Raw genomic sequence first — 27,643 nt, 5'->3', positions numbered from 1 at the left:
GCCTAATAAAAATATGAGGAACTTTTAGGTAGCGCATATTTCTAGGCGATGCAAAGCTGACATCCTATGTCATTCTGAAAGCCTGTACACAAGAAGATGCAATGGCAACAAAAGTATGAATTTTACTTGGTTCTGTCCTTCAACCAGGTTCTTCTGAGGAAAGACGAGTTTATAGAAAGGCCTTGACCAAGATATTTGGATCAAACATCACAGAAGGCCACACAGAATCTCCAGATGAAAGATCTTCAGAGACAATTAGAAACCCTGGGATCTCTGGGAAACTCAAGCTAGCTGAACCTCCAGTGTTTGGCAAAGACATTAACCTGATCTTAATTCTCAATAACCTATCTTTTGATCACAAGACCGTGAAGGTAGATGTGAGTGCGTCCACCATCCTATACACAAGGAGAACAGTGACAGAGATCCTGAAGGCAACCACTTCTGTGGATCTTGGTTCTAAACAAGGTAACCTTTAATGTCTCTAAGGAGCCAATATAGCCCTCTTAGCCACATGAAAACAATGAAAGGAGGAAACATCAGTATCACATCTATATCAGCCTCTACTTGTTCCATCTCTTGTTTATGGCTACATTTTAAAATTATCTTTTCCCCCCCCCCTCTGAAAACTTTCAGTAGTTCAATCAGGAATTGAAAGTCTCATGAAATGTTAGGCTACATTTATATTATAGCTCTAGAAGTAACATTATATATGTGTGTGTATACACATTGTGCGTGTGTGGCGATTATTACATTTTTAGGAACACATTCTTAAATAAGAAGTCTGATGTATGCTTTCTGGCACTAAGCAGGCAACACTTCAGCAGAAAGTAACTAGGGCAAAAGTTAGAAGTTACAGTGAGGCTCCCTGTCTCTCTTCAAGAATCAAGGCTATTAAAACTGTTACAGAGATCTTTTTCACCCCCAGGTGATAAAAATTTTCCCATACACAGCAGAAAAGTGGTAGGTGTACAATGAGACCAGGTCATGTGAAAAGGATCTCTGTGAAACTTGGCACAAACTTCCTTCTTGACCAAGGTAAAACAAGTAGGATATAAGGAGGGAACAGATAAAAATGGTTAGAGCTCCAAATACAAGAAATACAAAGGGACAGGAATCTGCTGGAAGACAGATGAGTGGGTTCTCTCGGTTTCAGGCCAAAATCCTCTATTCAAAACTTCAAGGGTCAAATGAGTTAAAGTAGAAGAGGATTATCAGAAGAGGGAAATATTCAACCAGTGGTCTCACAAGGAAGAAATATAAACAGACTTCAGCCACCTTATCTTCTGTTCTCCTCAATAATACAAAACCCCCTCAAAATAACTCTTTTCTTTAGCATTCTTTCAGAATGTAACAGTTCCCAAATATATGTCTGAATTCCAGGGAAACACATCCGGTTAAAGATCCCTTATTCTTATTATGGAAAATATCTGACTACTGACAAAAGGATCCAAGTCACTGCTTTGTGTGGAGTCATGAACATGCATGGGCCAAAGTTGCTGGTGGAGAAGACTATCACTTTAGAAGACACAAATATTATCATTAAGGTAAACAATTCTCTCCCTGATGTCCTGAACAGACGGAAGGAACTACAGAGTCTTTCTGGAGCTCAGATCTTAAGATGAGAATGGGGATTAATGCATTAATTTAGGCTGCATTTTCAGACGTTGCTCTAAAATTCTGCCTGCTTAAATTGAGAAAGTAGGCATAGGAGACTGATTTTGAATCTTTGCTTGAATCTGTCCCCTGCTCTTCAGAACAGCTGTTTCTTTCTTTCCCTGTCACTTGCTGCTGCTTTATGCTTACATGACTGACTTACATTTCATTTGTATTCTAATTATTGGCAAGTGCATGTGTTGCCTTTAAACAACTTTGCCTACTCCTAAAATACAGACTTAAACCCTTAATTCTAATCTATGTTAGAGCCAGTTTATATGATTTCAACACTGTAATCAAGGATGTGGGGAAGAAAGAAAAGGGGGAAGGAGGGGGGGGAAGGGGGGAAAGAAAAAGAAAAAAAGCCACTCAGCAAGCCAAAGATCAGACAGGTTTAATGAGATGTGTCTGTATTTCACTGAAATTGTGCACAAAATACTGCTGTCAAGCTGTATGCAGCATTTAGCTAAACCAAATCCAGCTTCAAGTATTAGGAAAGGCATACTAGCTGTCAGTTAAATTTCACTGCTCCTACCACTATCTCATTCATCTTCAAGTATGAGAGATTTTGTGCTTAGAGTTTGACTGAAGTCTGACTCCATGTTAATGAAAATGTTCATGAAATGTACATGGAAAATGTAAAACAGTGAATAATCAGAAATGTGTCTTTGTCATTCAGATTCCTCGGCGGGTTGTAGTGAACAAAGCTGTTACTCTAGAGATCTCATATGCCAATCCCCTCCCGGAACCTGTGAACCGCTGTGTAATGCTAGTGACTTTGATGAATCAGCAAGTCAAGATACAGTAAGTGAAACCTGTAGCTTTTACTCAGTGCTTCTAACATGAGCAATAGCATGTATAGTTTCTCAATAAGAAAAAAAAAATCATGGTTGAATTGTCTTTTTCATATTTTCTATGTATGAAAATAGAAATATCACCAAATACATATTGAGATACTATGATTTCTCAATCGTGGAGTTTTTCCACATAGAAACTTCTTTAACAACTTAAACTACTAACATTCTTCTTTCCTGGGAAGGCAAATGGGCGTGTCGAATTCTTTTGTCTCTGATACTCCTTCTACAGCTTGGCTTTGTGTTTCTATTTTTATATACAGTACCCTAGTACTACAAAAATAAGCCTGAGCTAAAGCAAACAAATAAGACACCGCCTTAGCTCCCCTCATTTCAGGCAAAACAAGAAGTTGTTCTATTCACCTTTAAAGTATGAGAAAAATCATACCTTTTCAAAACAGAAGATCCAAATGTTCTATCGGTTTTTTCTTTTCTTCTGGACTCTGCTGCTTTATGGATTAACTCAGTGTTGAGTAGTTCGTATTTCCTAAAGCTTCAATGGATATGAAACAAGCAGGCATCAGACAGAACACTGACCTTTGACATCATGGTTTTCCTATTCCAAGTTTGTGTTGACTATCCAAGCTTGTACCCAGCCCTAACATGAACAGCTTCTCACTTCCATCAGTCTATTCAAGAGTAGATGAAGCTGGTACTCTTTTTCTTATTTCTTAGTCTACCCAAAGCTTCAAACCCTAAGTAATTATTAAAACCCAAGGCTCAGTCTCAAGTAACTTTTGATGCCCCAGGTATCATGCAGTTCTGTTTCTTGGAAATCTCAAAGACAGACAATACAAGCCTGAAAAAAATTATTTTTTTCTTCCTTTTTTTTTTTTTTTCTTCAGTCTGGCACAACTGGCACCGAGGGAGAGATCAAAAATTTATTTTGAATTCACTCCTCGCAGGACTGGGCCCTTACAGCTGCAAGTAGACTTCTCTTGTGACAAATTTTCACATGTTAAGGGATTTGTAACCATTGCAGTAGCACCTGCATAATGTGATGGAATCAATCTCCCATTTCAGCATTAACACAGCAAGACATTCTCCTCTAGGAGAGAGATGACAGCAAGAAACTTTCCACAAAAAATGGTGACCTCTTACATTGCAATAGAGTCAAGTCTCCTGCTTTCACAGTGCTTAATTATTTAGTCTCTAATTGTATTCCTTTTTGTGTCCTCTTATCTAGAAAAATGAAGCCTCTTCCTTGTAGAAATAGTTTCACTGTTTTATCAGATCTCATTGTGTTAAGCTCCTGGTTTTGACCTTTCCATCAGACAATACAGTCTCTTCTCAACCACATTCTAATTGTCAGCAATAAAAAAAAAATATTCATATAACTCTATTCTTTTGTAATGATTTGTACATTCCGTGGAAATATTATGAGAAATCACAAGATTAAGGAAAGTTCTTTTTCCATAATTTCATAAGCTTCTTGCCTAAGAAGCAGAACATTTCCTCCATTGTTCATTTAATTTCTGCATTTTGTGACACCTACAGTGCTGTGAATGGGGAGGAAAAAAGCAACATTTGGGGTCCATGACAATATCTCTGCAGCCTGTGACCAGGCAACATGGGCATGTATTCAAATCAGTAACTTAATTCCTGTGTAACATGAAAGAGTCCCAAGTACAATGAAGCATGGGGAGAATCTTGCATTAATACAGAAGTCCGGCCACACAAGCTAACTAATGCTTCTTGCCCACCAGCGTAAGGTCACCGGAGACAAGGGACACATTTGTCTTCAAACCTTCCCAATGTAACTCACCCATAGGCAGCCCCTACTGCCCACCTCTGTCACAGCATTTACCTTTTGCAGGCTTCCAACCCTAACAACACCAGGTACCAGCTCTCACCTGTAATGTGCCTTCAGGGAGCCTCAGGGCTTCTCCATCACTCCCCGCAAGGTAGACTCTCCAGGGACTACTATGAAAGCTAGTGACTGCTAGGGCACAGTAACCACCTGGCCAGGGTTAGGGCGAGACGATATTGGTGTACAGACAGCTCTGCTAAGCCTGAAGATTTAGATTTGCTTTCTGACTTATAAGATGTTTAAAGCAAAATCAGTAAGGCCAAAATTCTGAACCACAGAGCTGTCAGGAGTTCAATATGGACATCTTTTACCTGGTGGGTGATAATATCTCGGAGAGCCTGATGCATCCAGATAGGATCACAAATTCTTACCAAAAAAGTTACACAAGATACCATAAGAAGAACTTTAGACTCCTTTTTCGTAAACAAATTTAAGCTGCAGGTAATTAATTTCCCTTTTTGATTGCTGGCAATCTTATTATCAATGTGGAAACAAAACAGAAAACAGCAACAGACAAAAAAAGGTGCAATGTAGACACATGGAGGTGAGTGATACGAGGGATCACCCCTTTGCCCCTCACTCCTCTGTCACAGCCCACAGAGTTCAGAACAGCATGCAACGTCCTCTCAGGACAAATTGGCAGGGCACGTTTCTAGGTACGTTGTGACACTGGATGAGGGAGAAGAGAGTATCTATAATTAGAGTGGGCAGGGCTTACACCAGAAGAACAGCTCTGTGACTTCCTCCAGAGCCCAACTGAAGATGCCATGCTGAACAACTACAGAGATACTACACACATGTATTACAAATGCCAAACCATAATGTAAAATTATTAAAAGGAGAGCCAGCCACTAAACACTCCTCTTTACTCAATAAGACTCCCTGATGCACAGGTGAATGCATAACAATGTCCTCCCAGTGGCATTATTGCTTCTTACGTAAGAAATGCATATCATAGGTAATCATGTCAGGAACAGATAATGGGAACGTCACAATTCTGCTTCTAGGAAAGGACAAATTATATGCAATGATGTGAAAGATCTTCAGGTAGACATGCCTTAAGAAAAAAAAAAAGTGATTTAAGCTATGCTACTGAGTGACAGTAAGACTAACATTACAAATCTACTTAGATCACTGCATGTCCCATACATCCATATTATACAATATGTATATTTGTCTATACCTGCCCTCTGTAACATAGTCTCCAAAAACCTAAACAGACACAAACCACCCAAAAATAAGTTTCTCCTGTCTATTTAAGGCTGTATTTCTTTTGTTAGATCAAATTTGGGATGTTTTCCTTTCTTAGTAGTTAAGATACCAGGATACTGTTTATCATATTTCCTCAGCCATTCACCAGTTTTAAATAAGCATAATTGGATACAAGATTGTGTAATTAAAGCAATCATAAGTAGATGCTCACATTGGTCATTACTACAAAAACAGTAACTAGCAACCACAGGTCACACCCAGCTTGTATAAACTCTAGCTTACGTACTGAAGAGTCCTAAGACTTTTGTTACTGATGCTGGTGGAAGAGGATTCAGAGTGTTCTGGCATACTTTTGAATCTATAACCTGAACTACACACAAGTGTGGAAAAGAAGAAAGAAACCTTATGGCAGGTAAGTTAAAACCAGCCTGGTTGCTCCAGACATCATTTTTCCAAAAGAGATGAGTGACACTTGCTGAGGAAACAGGATAAATTATATCTAGTTGTTCTCTTGGAAATTTAGCCCTATTTAAGTTAAATGCATTTACGGGTTATTCGACGAGAACTGATTTTCTTTTTTTTTTTTTTCTTCTTTTTTTAAAGTAACATGGTTCTTGAACATAGTCTTTTTACCTATAACAGAAAAATAGAGTAAGGAAATATTTTTCTATCATATTAATTAATTATTCTATACAGTGCTTTTGCAGCCACCTAATCAACACTGTTGGCTCGTGATTTGGGCATCAAACTGCCACACAGAAGTCCCAGGTTCTAATTTCTCCCTAAAATCAAACTGATGTCTGGCCTCAGACAGGTCACTTTATGGCCTCGGGGCACCTGTGTTGGCTCCCTACAGAGTGGCTATGTTAGCCTGCATGCTGCTTTGTCGAAGTGCAGTCCCAGTGTCTATGTGTTATATTGTACTTGCTCTCACTCTCCTGCTGGTTGGAAAGATCTCTAGTTTGAAAGAGGTGTCATATAATATACCTGCACATAGAGAGTCTATCTAAAATTTAGCCTAAGAATTTTCCTGTTATAGCTTCAGTTTTCTGTCAGAGGCAAGAACCCTGTATGCATAACGCTCAGCATTTTCAGCTGTGATCACAGATAATGTAGGGTTTTGCTTATGAGCATGCTCCTAATGTCTATCCATTACAGGATAAACATCCAAACAAGTTTTTAGAAGTTTGTCCAATTGTACATTGACAAGATAACTGCAAATATGTTCTTCCAACACAGAGATACTGAAAGCAGAAAAAGAAATTGTAAGATTCAAATTGAAATCGTGAAGATGAAAACAAGGAGAAATCTGAAGTACACATTAACAAAAGACTGGTATCAGGCTTTATTGTGCTTTTGCCCCAGATACATAAATTGGGTTTTGCTGATCTCCGGCCCATATTCACTAGAAATGCCTACATAACTACAGACTTCACAGAGCAAACCAAACTATTGATGCAGTAACTTCTCAGAGCTAACCAATGCTAGCCACTGCTTTTTTTCTTTCCTACTTCTCCAGGTGTCCCCTCTTACTCTGTTGTACATCTGGCTTCGCCTGTGACACTCCACTCTGAAAGGCTTAGCTCCTTAAAAGTCAGAGTCTCACTAGTATCACACCCGTGGCTCAGTTGCTATTAAGCCCTATATGTGCTACATTTTTATTTGCAGACATGCAAAATGCTCTTAGCTATTGCTGCACAAGTAACGACATGCATGCTCCCTGCCTTGATGAGCCTGGACATTTAACTTGCACAGTTCGGGATACACAGTGGTAGGATATACATGGGTAAAGTGCTGCAAGGCTAACTTCTTTTCAAACTCTGAACCCAAGTGTCCTTCAGAAACACATTCTAATTCACTCTTAAGTTAGAGGACTTGCTGTTAGGAATGCTGTGTTGTGTAGGTCCTTTTCAGTAACACATGTTTAAGTCAGGAAAACAAAGTGATGGTGCAAGCGAGAAACTTTCTAGACATGTTACATTATGAGACTCAAACATCACGCTCCTACCAATGGAATTTATTTTTCTCCAGGTGACATATCTGAAACAAGATTCTTCACTTAACTGGAAACACTGAAACATGTTTATGCTCACAGACTACAGGAAAGCAACTTGCTCCAGACCCTTACTGCAGCCTTAGAACTGCATGTGTACGTTCACATTTCTTCCAAAGAGATGATAAAAGAGTACAGTTATGACATCAAGACTTCACAGAATATAATTCTGTGCTGCAAACACAGCAGAAAACTCAAACCCCACCCCCTCTATTTCTATAGTAGAACCACACAGACTCCCTCAGAAATCAACCTCATTCTAAGTGACTCAAGGTGCTGCTATCCAAGACCTGTATCATAGTTCAGTGAAATGATGGAAGTGTTGCTTACAGCACTATTAGTCTGCAAAGGGTTAACATGCTCTAGTTGTGGTAGGAAATCTCCTTCCAGTGAAATTCCTCTGGAATATCATACTGGGGAAGAGCACTTCTCAAACACGTGTCCATAGAGGGATCTCTATTTTTTTAGACTTTGTTTTGCTTTGTTGTTGTTGTTTAACTGATAGAGGAAAAAGAAATGTTGAAAGCTTTCATAATCTGTGCTTCAGTATGCCATTTTCAATAGTAGGAACCTATCACAATACAGTAGAGCAACCCATAGCACCACCTCAAGATATACCACTCAATCCCATTGTTCATCCTCTGCCGGTTATCTTTTTCCAAGAGAGCGTGCAATAACACCCAGCTTCAAGAAAAAGACTGTAAATTAACTGAGATACAAGAAAGGTGAGAAGATAATGGGCAAGTTTGACAGTGAAGATACTAGCCTTCTATCCATCATCTGTCATACAGCGTTCCCAGGATCAGGCATGCACTTGCTCGTGAGAGTTTTAATAGTTTTTTCTGTACATCTGTAAAGCATTCTGGGATCCCCACAGAAAGAGCAGGAACATGGTGGAACATAACAGTCTCTTCAAACTTTAATCTAAATACCATAGGGGTTTTATTTATTTATTTTTAAAATGAAAGATGAATCAAAGATTAATTATCTGAATGGGTGTTCTTTCTGTCTCTGAAAGATGCCTGAAGGTAAAATATTTTAGCTGCTCCTCCAAGTTGTTTATCTTGCAATTTTTAACAACAGTGGATTTCTCTGTTTTCCTAGGGCATGTAACTCCAGCTATACATAAATATAATAAAATTACTACAATAGACAAGCTGAAGAGATGTACAAGTTTGAAGGAACAGTGTTTTTAATTGACTTGCCTTGTGTCTTTCTAGCCCTGAAAATAGAAAATGTCAATTGGCACCCCAAACTGAATAAAGCTGCACACCACACCTCTGATTACAGCAGCACAGAAGCAATCTTGAGGAGAGGACAGGCCTTCAACATCACTCTAAACCTCCAAACAACAGCGCAGGCTTGGGACAACCTCAGCTTTATTGCAAGCACAGGTAATTTCCCCATGGCACAGCACTCACCTTGCATCCAAGTCACTTCAGCTCCGAAACACCGGTGCCTGGCAGCTCCATATGGTCCATTCCTGAATTGTTAAACTTTTTCCTGTATCATTCAGGATTCATTGTCCTTTTAGGCTTAGGAACTCCTATTTTAAAGTTCAATCTGTACCTTAATGCAATAGACAGTCAAGGTAGTAATTAACAGAAAGGTGCAGACCATCCTCATTCTAAAAACAAGCCTGCATCTCTGCTCCTAAGGACCTACCTGCTACACTGCAAGTTATCTTCATTCCATAGTCCCTGAATATTTTGAAACTCTACCTCACAGAACATCATCCCCCATATATCTCCTGACTCTCTATTTCACCTGTTTAAACTCCCCTTGATTAACTCCATGTGTTCCCTATTGCTAGGACAGTCTACACGACCCCATTCATGAGACTCTTACCTGCATCTTCCCAAAAGGCTTCTCCAAAGAATTCTCTAGGCAGCTACTAACTCCTAATGAAACATGTATTAAAATGCGTGGCCCATCCTCCCTACGTATTTTTGAACTGCCAGGGCTTGCTCCTCACTTGTCTAGAGTGATTACGGGCACACTTGCTGGGCCACGCACGTAATACAGAGGGCTGCACCGTACGATTCTATGGACTGGAGCACAGCTAGTTTATGTTGAACAAGCATTTGATCTGATAAACCACAATCTTTCAGTGAAGTCATTAAAAAAATGTGGAATTGAGATCATCACTGACCCCACGTTTGTCACCCACAGCTGTCACTCAGAATTGCTGTCCCTGTTCCCTCTGGCAGGACCATCTCCAACAGAATCTCAGCAGACCAAGGTCGTATTTAACCTTTCTGAGGAGAGTGCCAGTGGCTGGAGCGCCGTGCTGGAGCCCAGTGAGCCTGGCTGCATGAACCTCACAATATCCAGCCCAGCCAATGCTGTCATTGGACGATACAAACTCAAACTCCAAATTGTTTCGGGGAACAAGGTCTCTTCAACGCTCCTGGGCCAGTTTGTGCTACTTTTCAATCCCTGGTGTCCAAGTATGTTTTGATGTATCAAATAACTCTTTGTTTCAGACAGGAAATCTGGGTGTCACAGTACCTGACAGTCACAGCTATAAACAGATATTTTTTATGCTTAACATCAAGGACCAAGTTTTTGCCCCTTCTTCAGTGCTGCTATACATCAAAGATCCAGCCTCTTGCTTGTACAATAAGAAATAGGAGGCAGGAAATATTCCAAATACTTATTCTGTAACTTTTTTCCCTCAGATACTTGCATTCAGTTGTAAACCAAGCAATACCTACCAATAAGACACATACTGAGATTAGCGAAAGGACAGGAGCAGGAGCATAGTCCGTTCCCCTCAAAGGAACTTTGTGTTTATTTTATTCCCTCTCTAAATGATCACAGAGGTATAGCAGGGAGCCCTAAGCCTGGATTCATAGGCAGCCTGAGCTGTTCCCTAGAACTCCCCTCGAAGTGAGATTTTCAATTACAGCAAAACAACTTTCCTTTAAGCCAGCATGTCTCACTCTGCTTGTAGATGATGATGTCTTTATGGCTAATGCAAAGGAGCGACAGGAGTACGTCCTGAATGACAGTGGAATCATATTTCAGGGACTGGAAAAATATATTCAACAAGAAGCTTGGAACTACGGACAGGTAAACAACATCACCTATTTCAGAACTTGAAAGAATACTGGGTAAATAGGCTCTGGAGGGAAGGGAATCATTATCTCATAGTATAAGAGTTCAAGTATTCCTCTCTCACCTGTGATTTTCTTGCAGATACATGTCTCACATCAATACATTACCACAGCATCAGGGCCATTTCTCCTGTCTGGCACTTGCTAATACAGAAATAAAAGAAACAAAGCACAGTTTTAGTTTTCTTTTGCCTATTACACAAACTGGCAAAATTCTGCTTGTTTCTTGACCGTTGTAAGGGGCAAAGGAAGCTATTCCAGTATTAACCTCTAGGTATTGCGAGGCTACTACAGCTAAATATTAACACAGTTGGTTAAGTAACGGGGCAGAAGACACTAAAAGAATATCCCACTCAACTGAAACAACTCAGGTTGGAATTTTTGAAAATCAGGTTTGGCATTCTATGCATAACTACTATGAATACCATCATAACTACAGCCCCTCTGCAGCCACACAACTATCCTGCAACTTGTTGGGCCAGTCAAAGCCATTCCTGACCACTTCCTGCCTTACAACTGCATCAGCAGTGCCACAGGCGGCATTTCTATTAACCCTCTGGATCACTGTGGCTACTTTTACACTAACAAATGAAACAAGGCCAGATCTGCTTTCTGTCCCAGAGGTCAAGGAGCATCCCTGCCTGACCACATCCATACAGCATAGCACTTTGGCATTCTCTGGGCCCAACACAGTGTCTCTGTGACCCTAATCCACAATCATTATTTTTGTGGGTTTCTTTCAGTTCAGATTATCTGACATAAGGCGAAGGCAGCCCACCAGTGAAGTTTTCGTAACAGAAGGGCACCCACAGGGGCACGGCAGGATGTGGGAGGGTGCAAAGCCTGCTGAACCAGACCTCGAGTGGTCTTGTCCCTTCCACCAGGCCATGTAATGTCTCCGTGAATGCTGGTAGCTATGGCCCCAAACCATGCCCATAAACATGCTGTCCTTAAAATACTATGGAGAGTCAGCAGCCTACTGCATATGCCTTCTTTTTGGCCCTATGTTCTTCAACAGTATAGAAGACGCCTATATTACCAACATGATCCTATTGTGCTAGAAGAAAGGAAGTAGGGGGGAGTTTATCCTTGGGTTTATTTATGAAATTATCCTTTAACATATTGCTTGTTTTGATTTCAGTTTGAAGAGGATATTCTTGATATCTCTCTGGCTATACTGGATCGAAGCCTGAACCACCGCCAAGATCCAGCTCTTGATGTATCCAACCGAAACAATCCTGTCTATGTGAGCAGGGTTATCAGTGCTATGGTAAATTGATCAATTAGTTACAGCTGTACAATGAGCCTACTAACAAAACCCCCAGTACTTTATTGTGATACCTTGATGTTGCGTAGGTGTAGCTAACTAAGGTAAAATTGAGAATTAATCTCAAAGGAAAACACACGAAAAATTTAATTTATATTCTTCCCAAAATCTTGATTATAACTGAAGGAATGTTTCCAAGAACTTTTGGGGAGCAATGAATCTCAGATGTATTTTCCTAACAGATTTTCAGTCCATTAGATCTTTTCACTAATTTGGAAAGCTTGTGTCCATTCTGAAATCATTTGCTAAGTTTTTCAAACACCAAGAGAAGCATGAAATATTTTGGAAGACCAGTGCTGGTATAGCTCCATTTAATGTGTGTAGTTAGTATTCTTCACTTAAGGGGGATTTGTTCAGTGGGGCCTGCATGCATTCCCTTCAACAAATAGTTACATCGTCTCACACCCCACCATCCTCACAAACACCTAAATGCCCAACTGGGCAACTGAAAAGTTTTCCATTTTATGAACAATACATGCTTTACCACATTCCTTATCTGAGATTCCTCCTTTGTAGCTGTGATCCTTTTCACCATTTTAGACAGCACTCACTTTAGACAGTATCAGCTTCAACCTGAAGTAAATAACTCAGATGTACAAAATTACTAAACGTATAAATAATTAAGAAAAAGAAATTATGAAAAAAGAACTAATTTATGTACAACCATACATGACACAGGCCTCTAAAACAGATGTGCACAAATACATGCAAGCACATCCAACAAGTTTGAGCAAGCTATATGTACTATATGCACATTTGCAACAAATGCACATTCAGAGAAAATACATACTTGTTAAGGCTTCCATAGAAATCACTTGAGAACGTGAACCAATACTGAATACACAGCGTAACAGTATCATGACATACAAGGAGGTGAAATCAGTCAATGAAACAAAATTTAAATAGGCTGGCAGTCAGTATGTTTGGGAACATCTGTACTGAAAAGCAAGGCAGTTTTGAATCATCAGACTCTACAACCTGATCTTGCACTTGTTGATCCAGCTCTTGCACTTGAGTAGTCAAAATTCTATCTAAGGTTCAAATACTATGTCCCACCACTCAGCCAATGAGAACAGTGGTACAAACAGGGTCGTTTCTGCCTATTTTCTGCTCTCCCTTTCTCTGTAAAAATTTCACTTCTCTCATGAGAAAGTCTCTTTCAGGTTAACAGCAATGATGAAAAAGGAGTAGTGGAAGGGAAGTGGAATGGAAAGTACCGCTCAGGAACCAACCCCTTGCAGTGGAGTGGAAGCGTGACCATCCTTCGAAAGTGGTACAGGGGGAGATACAAACCAGTCCGGTATGGCCAGTGCTGGGTCTTTGCAGGAGTCATGTGCACAGGTACACATGAAGGGATGAAGAATGCTATCAGAAAGGAAGCTTACTAGAATTTCTTTGGGTTTAACTCTTTGATGTTATTGTTGAAGCTGTTTCAGCTTTGACAGAGAGAGTAAAGAATCTACACTCTCCATGCATGAAGATTTTCTTCTATTTTAAACAGCCATAGGTTGCAACATTGCATCCCAGTTTGTGAGTCATCAAACAAAATGCAAAGGCAGTTTTCCAGGCTGGGCTCATGAAAAGAGCAAGCTTTCCTGTTTCAAAGCTAGGATTCAAAGAAAACCAGTGGTCTTGTAAGTCTCCTCACAATGCCACTTTTCCACTGTTTTATCTTGTCTACTGTTGACACAAAACCAAATTACAATTCTGAGGACCTGTAAAGGGAGCTGCAAGTCAGGAAAAGCATTTCATCCTAGCAGTTTACATTCAGAGCTGCTCTGAGAGACAAGAGTCACTTTGGGGAAAATACAAAGGAAAAATAATGCAATCGAGAGGTGTGTCTGAGAGGAAGAGGAAAAAGAAGCACGTAACAGAGAAACAAACATAGGGAGAAAATGGGAGAGAGAACAGGATGAAGAATGAAAGATTAAAATAAATAGATTAATCTAACTAATCGTTAAAAGAACACGGCAGCTAAGAGTGTCGTGTGAGTGGAACTGTTTTCTAAGCAATTGTGCACAAGGACTGTGACTTGCGTCGTATCTCAGAGGAAAGTTTCTGAGGGTTTGTTTCCCCACTGAAAACATATACACTAGCCTGCTTTGCCAAGAAAAACAAAAAATACTTTCTAAATATCTGTAAAATAGGTTTACAGCACTTTAATGGTATTCTATATTGCAGTTCTGAGATCCTTGGGAATACCTACTCGTGTTATTACAAACTTCAACTCTGCCCATGACAGGAATATAAATCTGAGTATTGATAAGTACATTGACATTTCTGGAAAGACTCTGCACTTCACTGAAGACAGTGTGTGGTAAACATTTTTTTCTTAATATCTCTTCCATTATATTCTCCTCTAATTAAAAGATCATGCTCCTGAAATGTAATCCCAGCCTCATGCTCCTGGTGATATAAAACCCCATACCAAAGAATCAACAGAGCAGACTGTTGCAATATGGAGTCAGTTTCATCATTCTGAAGAATTAACAGAGGAGATACTTTTTACCACTGCTATTCAACATATAATTTGAAAATATAACTGTTAATTTCGTCTCTACTGTATGAAAGTTTATGTTTTTCCAAAAAAGTTTAAAGTGTGATTAACCTCTTGCCCCAAAATTGTATCAGCTTGTCCCTTGATGCCTAGAGCAGAAGCCCAGAAGTTTTAGACCCAGCTTCTGTGCTACGTGCTGTTGATTGTCTCAGTCTTTCATGATTACCTTTATAGATCCCCTGCACAATACTGAAAGGTTAGTAAAGTAAAGATACTAAGTTTAATGCAGCTGAAAAAAATTCCATTCCACCCCTTAGGAAGAACATGCTGTTTCTCTCACCTCAGAGAAGCTGTTAAAAATGTGCTTTTGACAAACAATTGCACACTGCCCGCACATGTGTGTTGTACTGCATGCACCAGTGTTCCAGCCACCAAACACCCTACCATGTGGACTGAATGGGACAAGGGTGACACGAAGTAGTGATGCCAAAACGGCACACAGTAACTGCTCAGAGACCAATTTTGTCTTTAAGCAGCAAAGGTAATTATTTCATGCAACATTGGGGAGCTAGCCAGTTCGCACCGTACAAACTAGCTCCAAAGTTTTCAGTGAAAAATCAGGTAATTTATACAGTTTACGTGAGAGGTTGCAGCATCTTTACATACATATTCATTTGCTTTCAACATCTAATCATCATATTCATAATAGGTGGGGTTCAGCCGGAGCTTGAGGTGGAGTCTTCTAGAATCATCTTTTGGGGGGGATTTTTGGGTGGCCGTTCCATTCTTTGGCCTCACTCTTGGGGGTCGCTCAATCTTCTTCCTTGCTTAAACTTTTCAGCTTTCTTTGTTCAGTGATCTCCTGACTCATGGTCTCCTGATCTCCTTCAGGTGCCCACCTTATCTTTTCTAATTATTCAGAGTACATTCCTTTACTTTAACATTGTCAGTGGAATGGAACAGGCCATGCCAGTCTCTATCTTATCTCAACACAAGCAGAGCATTACCCAGAGCATTGTACCAAACTCATCCTGACTAATCTTTTTAAGACCTTACTCTATTTCATTAGAAAGCAACTGTGAATTAAATACCAACAGATAGCACTACATGCACAGGAGACCTCGGACTGTACAGTATGTTGTTTTGGAATACTTGACTCTGCAATAAATTTATCTTCCTTCTAACATCGTTTTTTTCATAAGATCTCAACACTTCTCAGACATCTGAACATTAAAAGCTGGCAAAGAAGGGGAAAGAGGTACTCAAGAAAGGAGTCAGCAGCTGGTCTCTCCACAGTTTTCATTCACTCAACTAGCGTTATTTCTTGCATTGCACCAGAAATGTATCAAATCTTTCAATATAAAATTAACTGTATGAATCAGGGATTCCCTATTCTGCCTCTCTTACAGGAATTTCCATGTCTGGAATGAAAGCTGGTTCATTAGAAGAGATCTTGGCTCTTTTTATGATGGATGGCAGGTTCTGGATGCAACGCCCCAGGAAACAAGTAAAGGTAACACTGTTGTAAATATAAAAAGCTGTAGGCACTGTTATTCCTAAAGATTGTTACTGAAATTGCGGGACAACCTTCTTCTATCTACTCCCAGCAGATGTAGCATTGATTCAGGTGCACATGAAAAGCAATACCCACATCAGTCTCCAGTAGGCTGCTTTTCTGCCAGCCTCAGGATTGCCTACCAGCATGTAAATTCTTACTTTTTCTGATCCTCTGCCTCCAGAAATATAGCACATCTTAAGTTCACTTACCTCACCCTTGCTTGTCTTAGCTCCTAACATTACACAGATTCATAAATCATAGAATCAGAGAATCATTTAGGTTGGAAAAGATCTTTGAGATCATCAAGTTGAATGATTAACCCAGGACTGCCAAGTCCACCACCGAACCATGTCCCTAAGTGCCGCATCTATGTGTTTTTTAAATACTCCTAGGGGTGGTGATCCCACCACATCCCTGGGCAGTCCTTTCCAATGCTTGACCACCCTTCAGTGAAGAAATTTTCCTAATATCCAATATAAACCTCCCCCGGAGTAACTTGAGGCCATTTCCTCTTGTCCTGTTGCTTGTTACTTGGGAGAAGAGACCGACACCCCCTGCTTACAGCCCCTGTCAGGTTGTTCTAGAGATCAGTAAGGTGCCCCCTGAGCCTCCTCCTCTCTGGACTAAAGACCCCTAGTGCCCTCAGCTGCTCCCCATCAGACTTGTGCTCCAGCCCCATTGCCTGGCTCTGGACACACTCCAGCACCTCTGCATCCCTCTTGCAGTGAGGGGTTTGAAACTGAACCCAGGATTCGAGGTGTGGCCTCACCAGTGCCAAGTAACGGGGGACAATCACTGCCCTGGTCCCACTGGCCACACTGTTTTGGATACAAGCCAGGATGCTATTGGCCTTCTTGGCCACCTGGGCACACTTCCAGCTCATGTCCAGCTGACTGTCTAGCAGCACCCCCAGTCCTTTCCTGCTGGGCAGCTTCCCAGCCACTCCTCCCCAAGCCTGCAGTGCTGCGTGGGGTTGTTGTGCCCCAAACGAAGGACCCAGGATCAAGCCTTGTTGAACTTCATACAACTGGCCTTGGCCTGTTGGTCCAGCCTGTCCAGATCTCTCTGCAGAGCCTTCCTGCCCTCAGAAAGATCAACACTCCCCCCAACCTGGTGTCGCCTGCTGCTGAGGGTGCACTCGATCCCCTCATCCAGATAGTCAATAAAAACATTAAACAGGGCTGGCCTCAGCACTGAGCCCTGGGGAACACCACCTGTGACCGGCCACCAGTGGGATGTGACTCCATTCCCCACCATGCTTTGGGCCCGGCCGTCCAGCCAGCTTTTCACCCAGTGTAGAGCACACCCATCCCAGCCATGAGCAGCCCGTGTCTCCAGGAGACGCTGTGGGAGATGGTGTCAAAGGCTTTACTAAGGCCCAGGTAGACAACATCCACAGCCTTTCCCTCATCCACTAGGCAGGTCACCTTGACATAGAAGGAGATCAGGTTTGTCAGGCAGGACCTGCCTTTCATAAACCCATGCTGGCTGGGCCTGATCCCCTGGCTGTCCTTTACATGCCATGTGATGGTGCTCAGGATGATCTGCTCAATAACATTCCCCGGCACTGAGGTCAGGCTAAGAGGCCTGTAGTTCCCCAGATCCTCCTCCCTTCACTTCTTGTAGATGGATAACCCCCAGTCTTCTGGGACCTCCCCAGTTAGCCAGGACTTGACAAATTATGGAGAGCAGCTTGGCGAGCTCCTCCGCCAACTCCCTCAGTACCTCGGGTGGATCCCATCCAGTCCCATAGATGTCTCAGTGGAGCAGCAGGTCACTGACCGTTTCCTCCTGGACTGTGGGGACTTTATTCTGCTGCTTCTCATCCCTGTCTTCGAGCTCAGGGGCTGGGTACCGAGAGAGAAGCTGGCCTTACTATTAAACATGGAGGCAAAGAAAGCATGAAGTACCTCAGCCTTCTCCTCGTCCTTTGTGCCAGTGTTCCCCCCCGCCCCATCCAATAAAGGATGAAGATTATCCTTGGCCCTCCTTCTGTTTATGATGCATTTCTACAAACATTTTTTGTTCTCTCTTACTGCAGTGGCCAACCTGAGTTCCAGCTGGGCTTCCACCTCTCTAATCTTCGCCCTGCGCAGCCTCGTGACTTCTTTATAGTCCCCCAGAGTTGCCTGTCCCTTCTTCCAAAGGTGGTAAATGCTTGGTTTTGCCCCGAGTTCCAGCCAAAGCTCTCTGTTCAGCCAGGCAACACTGACACAACTTCCTTGATCTAGTTTGATGACCTCCGTCAAAAAAATCCTTTATCTGGCAATTTAAAACCCATCAAACTCCAGATAAACTGCTTCTCATTCCTCACTACTAAGTTTATCAGAATTAGCTTCCTGGCTCTTCTCAATGTACATACAGCATTGATGACTCACATCTCCTAAGTCTGATTGTACTTCTGACTTGACTCCCACCATCTCCTCTCACTAGTCAGCTTAGCATACAGCCTTGCAAGCTCTGGAGGGTTAGAACATTTCACAGAGCACACATCATAATAAGCGCTAGCTCTCCCTACACCTTAGTAGCCTTACAACCTCCTGTCTGCTCCTGCCTTTTGATAGAAAATGCTCGTGGATTCTCTGGACATGCTGTTACCATAATGCACTGATATAGAAACAACACACTTTATCCAAACACGTCTTCGGAGTGACTACCTCTCCCTCTTGCTGTCAGCATGAGGATTTGCATTCTTTCGCAACAGGTGGTCATTTAACTTCTCCCTTTCTCTAATATAGGCATATATCAGTGTGGCCCTGCCTCCACCAAAGCCATTAAGGAAGGGGATGTGAACCTGGATTATGACAGCTCATTTGTGTTTGCAGCAGTGAATGCTGACTATGTTACTTGGATTCACTATAGCAACAAAAGAAAAGAGAGAATTTATTCTGATACTAGGAAGATTGGAAAATTTATCAGCACCAAAGCAGTGGGCTCCAATTCCCGTGTGGATGTCACTGCTAATTACAAATATCCAGAAGGTAAATTCTTTATTACAGTTGTCTCGGCACTGATGGTCAGAAGTGAAAAGAATTTAGGCCTTTGTTGGATCAAGCACTGAGTTAACTTCTTTACTTCTGGAGCAAAGTAATTGTGAATTTTCAAAGTTTTAGGACTCATCATCACCTGATAGTGATTCAATAAGGCCTTTGCGGCCCCTGATGAAATACTAATGCATTCAACACAAAGTCAAAGATACTTGTAAATTGTAAAATATTCTGTCCCAGCTGTTCTGGTCAGCTGCTAAGAATATTTCTCTTACAACGTGCAGCATAAGCCATTCTGGAGAGTTGTTTGGGGAGAGTTTCTGCAAATGGGTTTTATCGCCCTTCATAATTTCAGAGGAGATGGCAATTGCCCCAGCTTATGCAGAACTGAGCTCTCCCAGCAGTTATCTTTCCTCTGCTCACAACTTCTAAGAGGCACCCATGAACAGGCAGCTAAAGCTGACAGGCAGGTTTTACTTTCCAGCCTTCATGGCCATGTATATTCATTTGCTTTTCTGCCATAATTAGCATTTAGGTTAGACCTCACTTTCTCCTCACGTGTATCTTTGCCCTCCTCAACTCTCCTAAACTGTATTTACTGAGAGCATTTACAGCTCCACTGCACTATAACCAGCACGCATGAGACCTCTGACTGTGTTATCTTTCAAAGCAGGATCCTTGAAAGAAAGGCAGGTGTATAAAAAAGCACTGAAGCTGCTTGGTGTGAGAAGCACTGGAAAAAAGGCCAAAATGAGAAGATCTAGAAGACAACCTTCAGTAGCACGGAGGCAAAATACGACACAGCCTGCACAAAAACCCAGCATCTCAGGGAAGGTGATCCTTGATGCATCTCCTGTAATTGGCCAGGATATCCTCCTCACCTTTGCACTCAGGAACTTGCTTTCCGATTTCAAGACCATAAAGGTTAAACTGAGGGCTTCAGCCATTCTCTACACAAGAAAACCAAAAGCAGAGATTTTGCACTTGTCTAGGTCTATTAAACTTGGATCCAAAGAAGGTAATTTTAATTTTAATACAGTTTAGGACAAGACGTAGCTTTGGTTTGTGGCCAAATCACATAGAAATAAAGAATGGCTCAAGAAATGCATGACCTGCAAACAGTTGGGTTGGGGATTAAGGCTATTCAGGGGAATAGAGACAGATATATATTTGCCCTGCCTTAAGCATTTGTTTTTGGGCACTGTCAGAAAGGATACTGAGCTGGGTGACCTTTTGTCTGACACAGCACAGCCACTGTTAGTTCTACATTATGACATTTTTTGCTAAAAAAGAACAACTAAGAGACATACACCAGAGACAACTCAGCTACCAGCTCCCCATAAGCAAAGAATAAAGACAGATTACATGGGGAAACATAAGCCTATGTCTTTTGCAGCAGTAGGACAGCACCTACAGACTGCAGTAAGAGCTACACTACTTGCAGGTAGTGGCCTCTGCCCTGCTTTTGTAGGGACAGTGCTGAAAAATGAGACGTGCAGCACAAATGAATGTAACTACCCTCTCAAGCTAATACACAACACATCAGTACTCCTTCCACCATTCCAGCGGTAGATGATCATTTTTTCTCAGTGTACTGAGATCCATTGCCTTCCTCACTGGCACAAAGACCCTGACCATGCACCCGTTTAAAGGTAGAGGCTGAACAGCTGCATCAGCAAGGGCATTTAAACCAACCCACCTTTCCAATTCTGCCTTCTTTGTGAGCATTAAATGCCCAGCTTCAGATAAATGAAAAACACACTAGCAGGGGTTGCCACACTTATCCACCCTCAGAACTGTTTCAGCTGCCAAACTGCCTGATCGTTTAGTGTTTGATGTGTATGTAAGCAGAAGCCACCTATGAGCATCATTCCTGTCTGTTGGCTGTTAACACCCACAAATGGACAGCCCCAGGGTGATAGCATCCTTGCTCCTTAAAATACAGATACAGATAGCTGGTACTTAGACACAGAAAGAAGAACATGGGGAAATTATGTTTCCATTTCCATTCCAGTGAAAGAGATTCCATTCAAGATCTCCTATTCCCAGTACAAAAACTCTCTGACGGATGACAGGAAGATCCTAGTGACTGCTGTCTGTGAAACCAAACAGGGAGCCTCACTTCTAGTAGAGCAGGATATTGTACTTCAGGATCCTTTTCTCACCATCAAGGTAAAAACTAGTCCCCTTTGTGTCCATAGAGAGGCATGTTCAGAAGAAGAAACTGGAATCCTTATTCCATCTGCTTGTCATGGGAAGGAGTGTGGGAAGTGAAATCATGTCTGAGGGTGATTTGATCTTGCTGCTCTAGTAATAGGTCATACGACAGAAGTTAAATGAAATACACTAAGGAAAAGCAAACCTTTCCAAGGCATAGCTGTGCTATGGTATTCTTGCCGGTGCTTGCTGACATGGCACTGATGAAGTCTCAGTGTTACGAGGGTTACAAGGTAAGATTATATCTCCAGAGAGACACAGAGAGAGATCTAGTCCATATGTAGGCCTCCACTTTTGTCAGGGAAGCCTGATCATTCTCTTCCAGTTTATTTAGAAAGCCCGATTTTTACCAAAGACATCTTCACTGATTAGCTGGTAATGCCTGGGGCTGTGAGGCTCATTATAACTAATACCCAAGGAAGTTGTTCCACCTTATCAGGGAAAGTGGCATTTTTCACCTTGTAACATCTCACATGATTAATAAATAAGAACTGGAGGCTTTTTTTTCATTAAGACTGACTGCTGGCAAATGCTGTACAATGGGTAAAAAGCCATTCTTAGTCTACCGGGAAGACCACACACTATGTGTGCCCAGGGACAATCCTGGGTTTGCATGGCCCATCACATCCACATCAACTAGCTTAACTTGTTTTGGACAGTTCAGCCCATTCACATGCTGTATCAGACATGGGATCAAATGCTATCTGCCTACTGCGCTGTAAACAGCATGCAGGGAGCGTGGTAATTTGCAGCCTTTCAGAGCCTCCAGACTACGTAAGCTATCCCAAACCACACTTACACTGTCAGTAGCACACAGGAAAAGCAAGGTTATACACAGGAATAAAGAGTTTGGATTTTTGTAGGTCTGGTGATTTCTGAATACCAAGTTACAGTGAGACTTTGTAAAAAGCCTTCTGTGCTGTATCACGCAAATAAGAAAGTCACTTACATAGGGCAGGCACCTGAATTAAATTACTTCAATTCAGTGACTAAGTTTCAAGAACAGCTTATATTTCTGTTGATTGAACTTCTGTATAAACATACAGCCAATAATAGAGAAATGTAATTGGGGTGCTGGAGTTCTCCATTATGTTAACTAATATTACATTATCTACAAGGATAACCAAATATGCCAATTCCACTTTACCTCTGCCAAAATAGGGTAATGAATATCTTTATTTGCCACTTGGCTTTCTTTTTTTTTCTTTTTTCTTTTTTTTCCTGAGACACCACAATTTACCTCCATCTCACACCTCCAATGTTTTCTAATCTAAAACCTTTCATTTGGCCTAACTTAAGCTAATTTGACTTAAACTGCTTTAAAGTAGTTAGCCATGTATGTCAAGTTAACGCTTTCCTTCTGTTCTCACTCTGGTAAGTATCATATACTGCGTTATATATAATACCATATACTGACCTAGTTAAAAAGTTAGGACTAAATGGTAGATACTGCAGTATTTTACTCCTTCTCAGCCACACTGGATGGCTGATTCAAGCCTGAACTCTGATGCCCAAAAACATGTACATGTATCAATTTCTGGCTCCTTCCATCCAGGAAATCCTAAGAGGGTAAGTGGTTTGCAATGGGAATGTAAAACCATGAGAAAGAAGTGAGACTAATGACACGGCTGAGCAAAATGTTTTCTCTCTGTAGGTCCTTGGTCCAACAGTAGTACACAAGGCTGTTGATGTGCAGGTTACATTCACCAACCCACTGTCTGAAGTGGTGACAGACTGTGTGCTGAGAGCAGAGGGTAGTGGCCTGATCAAAGAGCAACTCAGAATCAAGTATGTAAATGCTATCTGGCTAATAAGTCAATTCACTTTGGTGGGAAATCTGGAATAAAAGTGGGGGTTTTAAAAAGATTGTCAACCTCATTACTTTTGTTTGCACCAACCTTGGACAAAATACCATCATGTCAGTACTCTCCACATACTAGCTGGGAGTTTTTTACACCTCGTTTGCCAGGCTTTGAATTACAGAATGCTCCAGGAGTGGAGAGGTGGTCTGTTTTTAATGACAGAGTGTAACTCAGAGTTCTGTAGTTAGTGACTGAATTATGTGAAGGGCAAAAATGTAAAACCTTGAAGGATAAGACAGAAAGTGATGGTAACTTCCTCCCTTCAGATAATAAATTACTGAAGAGCCAGGACTTATACTGTAATGAAATGTTTTAAAAACGTGTCCACTGATACCATACCAGTAAGAATTGTTCTCCCATCTCCTCCATGGTTATTATTCTAAAAACATTTTTAAAGTCTCCAAACTATTTATGCTGGAGGAGTTAGCACTAAGAAACTGTGAGAGGACAAAAAAAAAAACATAGCAAAAGATGACTAATGATGTGAAACACTAAGGTTTTACTTACATTGAATACAAAATTCAGGTCTAGATCCTGACCTTGCACTTTTAACTTGCTTTACCAGCATCAGTATTGCTCAGCTTCAGTACCTCCTTAGAGCAGAGGCCTTTTTCCCTTACCGTTTCCTGCTGCTACTATCACTCTCCTTGTGTTGGAAAGGCAAGAGTAATTTCTAACTATGGACATAAAATCAACCATTAATTGTATTAACCACACAGAAATACAGCATGAGCATATATAGATTACTATAAAGGTTGTGAGCGTTGAGGGTAATACATACAGTTGTATTGAGCTCTTCTAAAGATAACCTTTCTGATTATTCCTCAGGCACTCAATATGTTTTGCCCTCATGATACAAACCCTAATTCTCTATCACAGGTTGAGAACTGCAACTATTCTCCCACATTCATTACAGCTTGATTAGTTCTTCAGGGATAGTGCTGTGGGGGTGTGAACATGGAAGGTTATGCCCACCTGTGCCGGGAGCATACAAACACAGTAGCCACTTACTCCGACTCTTCCTATACTGTCTTAGATTTGAGGACTCTGAAGAATATGTCACACAAATTTTTCAGCTTCTTGAACTTACAAATGTATTGTCTCTTTTAGCGTGGCAAGAATGGCCCCCATGGAGAGCTCAACAGTTCAATTTGAAATCATTCCCTACAAAAGTGGCACCAGGCAGCTTCAGGTGGACTTGGTTTGCATCCATTTTTCAGATATTAAGGGATTTGTGATGCTTGATGTGGCTCCTGTGCAATGATATAACCTGTACATCCATTCAGTTTTGTCTCTGTTTATGAGGTTGGTGCAGTGTTCATACATTATTATGACTGGGACCACAGAAATGCAGACTACTCAGCCAAAGTAAAGTGATGTAATATGAATAGAAATTAATAAAAAGGTACTATATACTATACTGTAAAGACAGCGTCATCTTCTTCATTCCCTAACATGGTTTATGGACCTTCACGAATAGAATTACTAGTGGAAATGATTATATAATTTCACTTGAAGGAGAGGATCAAGTGTAATGGTTTTCCACATTAGAGCCTGTAGCCATGACAGCAGCTAAATTTCCAAGGAACATCATTAAAAAACACTGGTTTCATAAGCTTTATCATATTTATATCTTTATCATAATTATATGATTATAATTTAATTATATTCACCAAATATAAGTTTTATTCAGCAACAGCCAAGATACTATCCAAGTAGCTGACATAATTCAATTCTAGAATTAAATTTATGATTTCATCTAATTAGTAGAAGAAAAATACAGTAGTAAGATATGGCACCATTACAACAGAACTCTTTTCTTATGACTGGAAAAATGAGAAGCTATTCAATAAACAATACTCTTTAATTCACAGTTTCCCTATTCAAATAATGACTTAATCATGTGATAAATTATAAATAATGAAATATTTTCCAAGAAATGACTGGGAGTAACAGGACAAAAGAAACACATCCTGGACCAAGGAGTGGCAAACACTAGAGCATCTGAAATAGTAACAGGCTGGAACAGCCGTTCCTGAAAACAGGAATGAAGGAGAACATCATTAAACAGTAAATAGGTGACCTGTCATCTGGACTAAGACACATTTATTTACACACATAGCTCCTAACACAAGTCTTAAACTTCCATTTGCTAATGTCTCCTTCTTCTATCAATCACATATGCAAAAGTAGCACTCCTAGTTTTATTTAACACAGTGTAATCTTTAGAGATACATTATTTATGTAGTTGCACGGATATACACAGCATTCTTTTAAAAGATGTAGCAAAAAAAAGTCTTTGCCCCAGTTGACTCTTTTTTTTAATGAGCACTAAAGGGAAAATATAAAGAACTTTTAGACGTGGTTAGATCTTTAGGACATGAGAAATTTTAACAATTCACAGGAAAAGAGAATGTTGAACTCAAATCATTCTGCCTTCATCTAAACAAAATGCATTTGGTTTCCCTGAGTCTAAAAGAACATGGCTGCAAATAGCCCTATGCAGTGGTGGAGCCACAAATGCCAGAGCAGCTACCAATAACTCAGAAAAAAAAAGAAGAAAAAAGAAGTTAGTTTTAAAAAGAGTTTACAGGAGAGGAAAAACTGGTTCCTGTTCCCATTAAACAGAAAGAGAAAAAAAAATGCAGCTGATGTAATGAATAAGTAAATTTATCAATACATTGCCACCTTAGGTTCTCAGTTTCATGAAGTAGCTCCAGAAACAGTTCCAGACAAAGCCAAAACTGATACCTATACTGTTCTGTTTATAGAAATTATCTAAATACTTTCTATTATAACTTTTCTAACTTAAGCACAGCTAAGAGCTTTCCGGACTTAAATGTAACTCTGAGGCTGACTGTTACGTTTTTTTTATTATTTGCATATATATATATATATATGCAATATATAAAACTGCATTTTAAACACAAACTATGGACAAGACAAAGGTGCCAATTTGGAAGACTTACTGCAGGAAAAAAAGACTGAGCTTCCATACTGGCCCACAGCAAAGGACCCCAAACTGTATCCTCTTCACAAGGAACTGCAGCAACTGCCTTGGAGTATTTACAAAGGCTTTGCTAAGCATAAACACAAGCAATTTCCCACACAGAAAATTAACACGTGGGGGGACTCACTTTACAATGCTCTCTGGCTGTGCATCTCATCCCCTACTAGTCTGAATCTATTCTAGGACAAACAGGCAGTAGTAACAATCAGAAGCTATAACCAACACAGACAAACAGCCAATGCATTGTTCCTAATTATTTTGGCATTATACATTTTGATAAAATTGGAATGGGGGCTGGGGGAAAGGTTGGGTGGTTTTACTTTGCTCCAGGTCAGAAACTTGTCACTGTACTACTGGGAGGACTGGCCAAACTTGCCTACAAGACTAGTTGAGAAAAAGCAGCCTATAATGTTTTTTGGTTTTTTGTTTTGTGCTGGCACTACCTTAAAGATTGTTACTTGCCCACGCCTGCTGCCATACACTTCACCCAGCTCTTTATCTGTGTCTTACAAAACCACTGTATCTACTGTCCTAACTTACATTAAAGGAAGTTCCACTTGTTTCCTCTCATGCAGGCATCATAAAGCAGACAGGAAAAAAACCCCTGATTTTTCTGTTTGCAAAGGCAGATACTTTGCAACATTTCCAAAAATGCTCAGAAAGCATAGGATGGGAAGAAAAGGCTCAGGACAGCATAATCAGAAGGATGTATGAAAATTCACAATTAACAGTCACACATCCTCATTCCACAAAACTGCTTAAAGTAGATCTTCCTCCTCCTCCATGAGGAAGGCATTATGCCACACGGATCTAAATCCCAGCACTGTGCCCATTTATTCCTTGCAGAGTTAAGCCAAAATAGCAAAGATGTGAATGTTCCTAAGAGACAATTTGACCTCTTCCTCCTGACAACACCTAGTACTGCCCAGCAATGCAGTCCCAACTTCCCCTAGAAGGAATGTTTCATGGTCACAAACCAACTCGGTGACACAGATTAAACTGAGGTCTCATTTAAATTTCTTTGATTTAAAGCCAACAGAATCTTCAAAACATGTAAACTCCTATTTTATTACATCAATTACAATATTTTGCCACCCACACATATACTTAAAAGTGATGTGGAAGCTTGTCAGAACTAGTCAGCCCAGAGAGACTGGAATGAAGATTCAAAAGAAAACACACACATACACACAGAGGAATCCAGATTTCTCCAGACAAAGGAGAGGGAAATAGGTAGCTTTTCACCTATCAATTAAGTCTTCCAGGGTCTTAGAAAGTCAAGACATACAATCCTCCACTAGCCTCAGAAAAGGCCTTGAGGTAGTGATGACATTTCACAAAATCTCATTAAATCTTGCAAGAATACAGACTGTCATTGCATTTAACATGCATTACAGCCATGCAATTCAAATTCCTTGGGGATGTCTTCTTAAATACAATCCAGGAAATTATTTCAGACAGTGTTCGTCACACGAGCTTGGAAT

The 27,643-nt window shown here is 40.8% G+C and overlaps 1 protein-coding gene and 1 long non-coding RNA gene across 3 annotated transcripts in view; one reads left to right on the top strand and one right to left on the bottom strand.

Moving 5' to 3' along the window:
• The window catches only part of LOC308070661 (uncharacterized protein), a 42,594-nt gene extending 15,271 nt beyond the window's left edge, over nucleotides 1–27,323 (top strand). Inside the window, exons 10-25 of the mRNA XM_080405006.1 lie at nucleotides 148–465; nucleotides 1,381–1,544; nucleotides 2,333–2,457; nucleotides 3,353–3,501; nucleotides 8,722–8,976; nucleotides 9,793–10,032; nucleotides 10,539–10,657; nucleotides 11,843–11,971; nucleotides 13,192–13,369; nucleotides 14,210–14,345; nucleotides 15,935–16,038; nucleotides 18,822–19,064; nucleotides 19,741–20,088; nucleotides 21,085–21,242; nucleotides 22,942–23,075; nucleotides 24,260–27,323. Coding sequence (XP_080261132.1) covers nucleotides 148–465; nucleotides 1,381–1,544; nucleotides 2,333–2,457; nucleotides 3,353–3,501; nucleotides 8,722–8,976; nucleotides 9,793–10,032; nucleotides 10,539–10,657; nucleotides 11,843–11,971; nucleotides 13,192–13,369; nucleotides 14,210–14,345; nucleotides 15,935–16,038; nucleotides 18,822–19,064; nucleotides 19,741–20,088; nucleotides 21,085–21,242; nucleotides 22,942–23,075; nucleotides 24,260–24,413 — 2,954 coding nt within the window. The 3' untranslated portion in view covers nucleotides 24,414–27,323. The remainder of the gene's footprint in view (nucleotides 1–147; nucleotides 466–1,380; nucleotides 1,545–2,332; nucleotides 2,458–3,352; nucleotides 3,502–8,721; nucleotides 8,977–9,792; nucleotides 10,033–10,538; nucleotides 10,658–11,842; nucleotides 11,972–13,191; nucleotides 13,370–14,209; nucleotides 14,346–15,934; nucleotides 16,039–18,821; nucleotides 19,065–19,740; nucleotides 20,089–21,084; nucleotides 21,243–22,941; nucleotides 23,076–24,259) is intronic.
• The window catches only part of LOC308070354, an 87,011-nt gene that overhangs the window by 47,388 nt on the left and 11,980 nt on the right, over nucleotides 1–27,643 (bottom strand). The gene's annotated exons all lie outside the window — the stretch shown is intronic.

The sequence above is a fragment of the Falco punctatus genome (assembly GCF_963210335.1).
Source record: "Falco punctatus genome assembly, chromosome: 10".
In the NCBI taxonomy this organism is placed as follows: Eukaryota; Metazoa; Chordata; class Aves; order Falconiformes; family Falconidae; genus Falco; species Falco punctatus.
The sequence above is the reverse complement of the archived record's forward strand: the minus strand, read 5'-3'. Positions and strand labels throughout refer to the sequence as shown.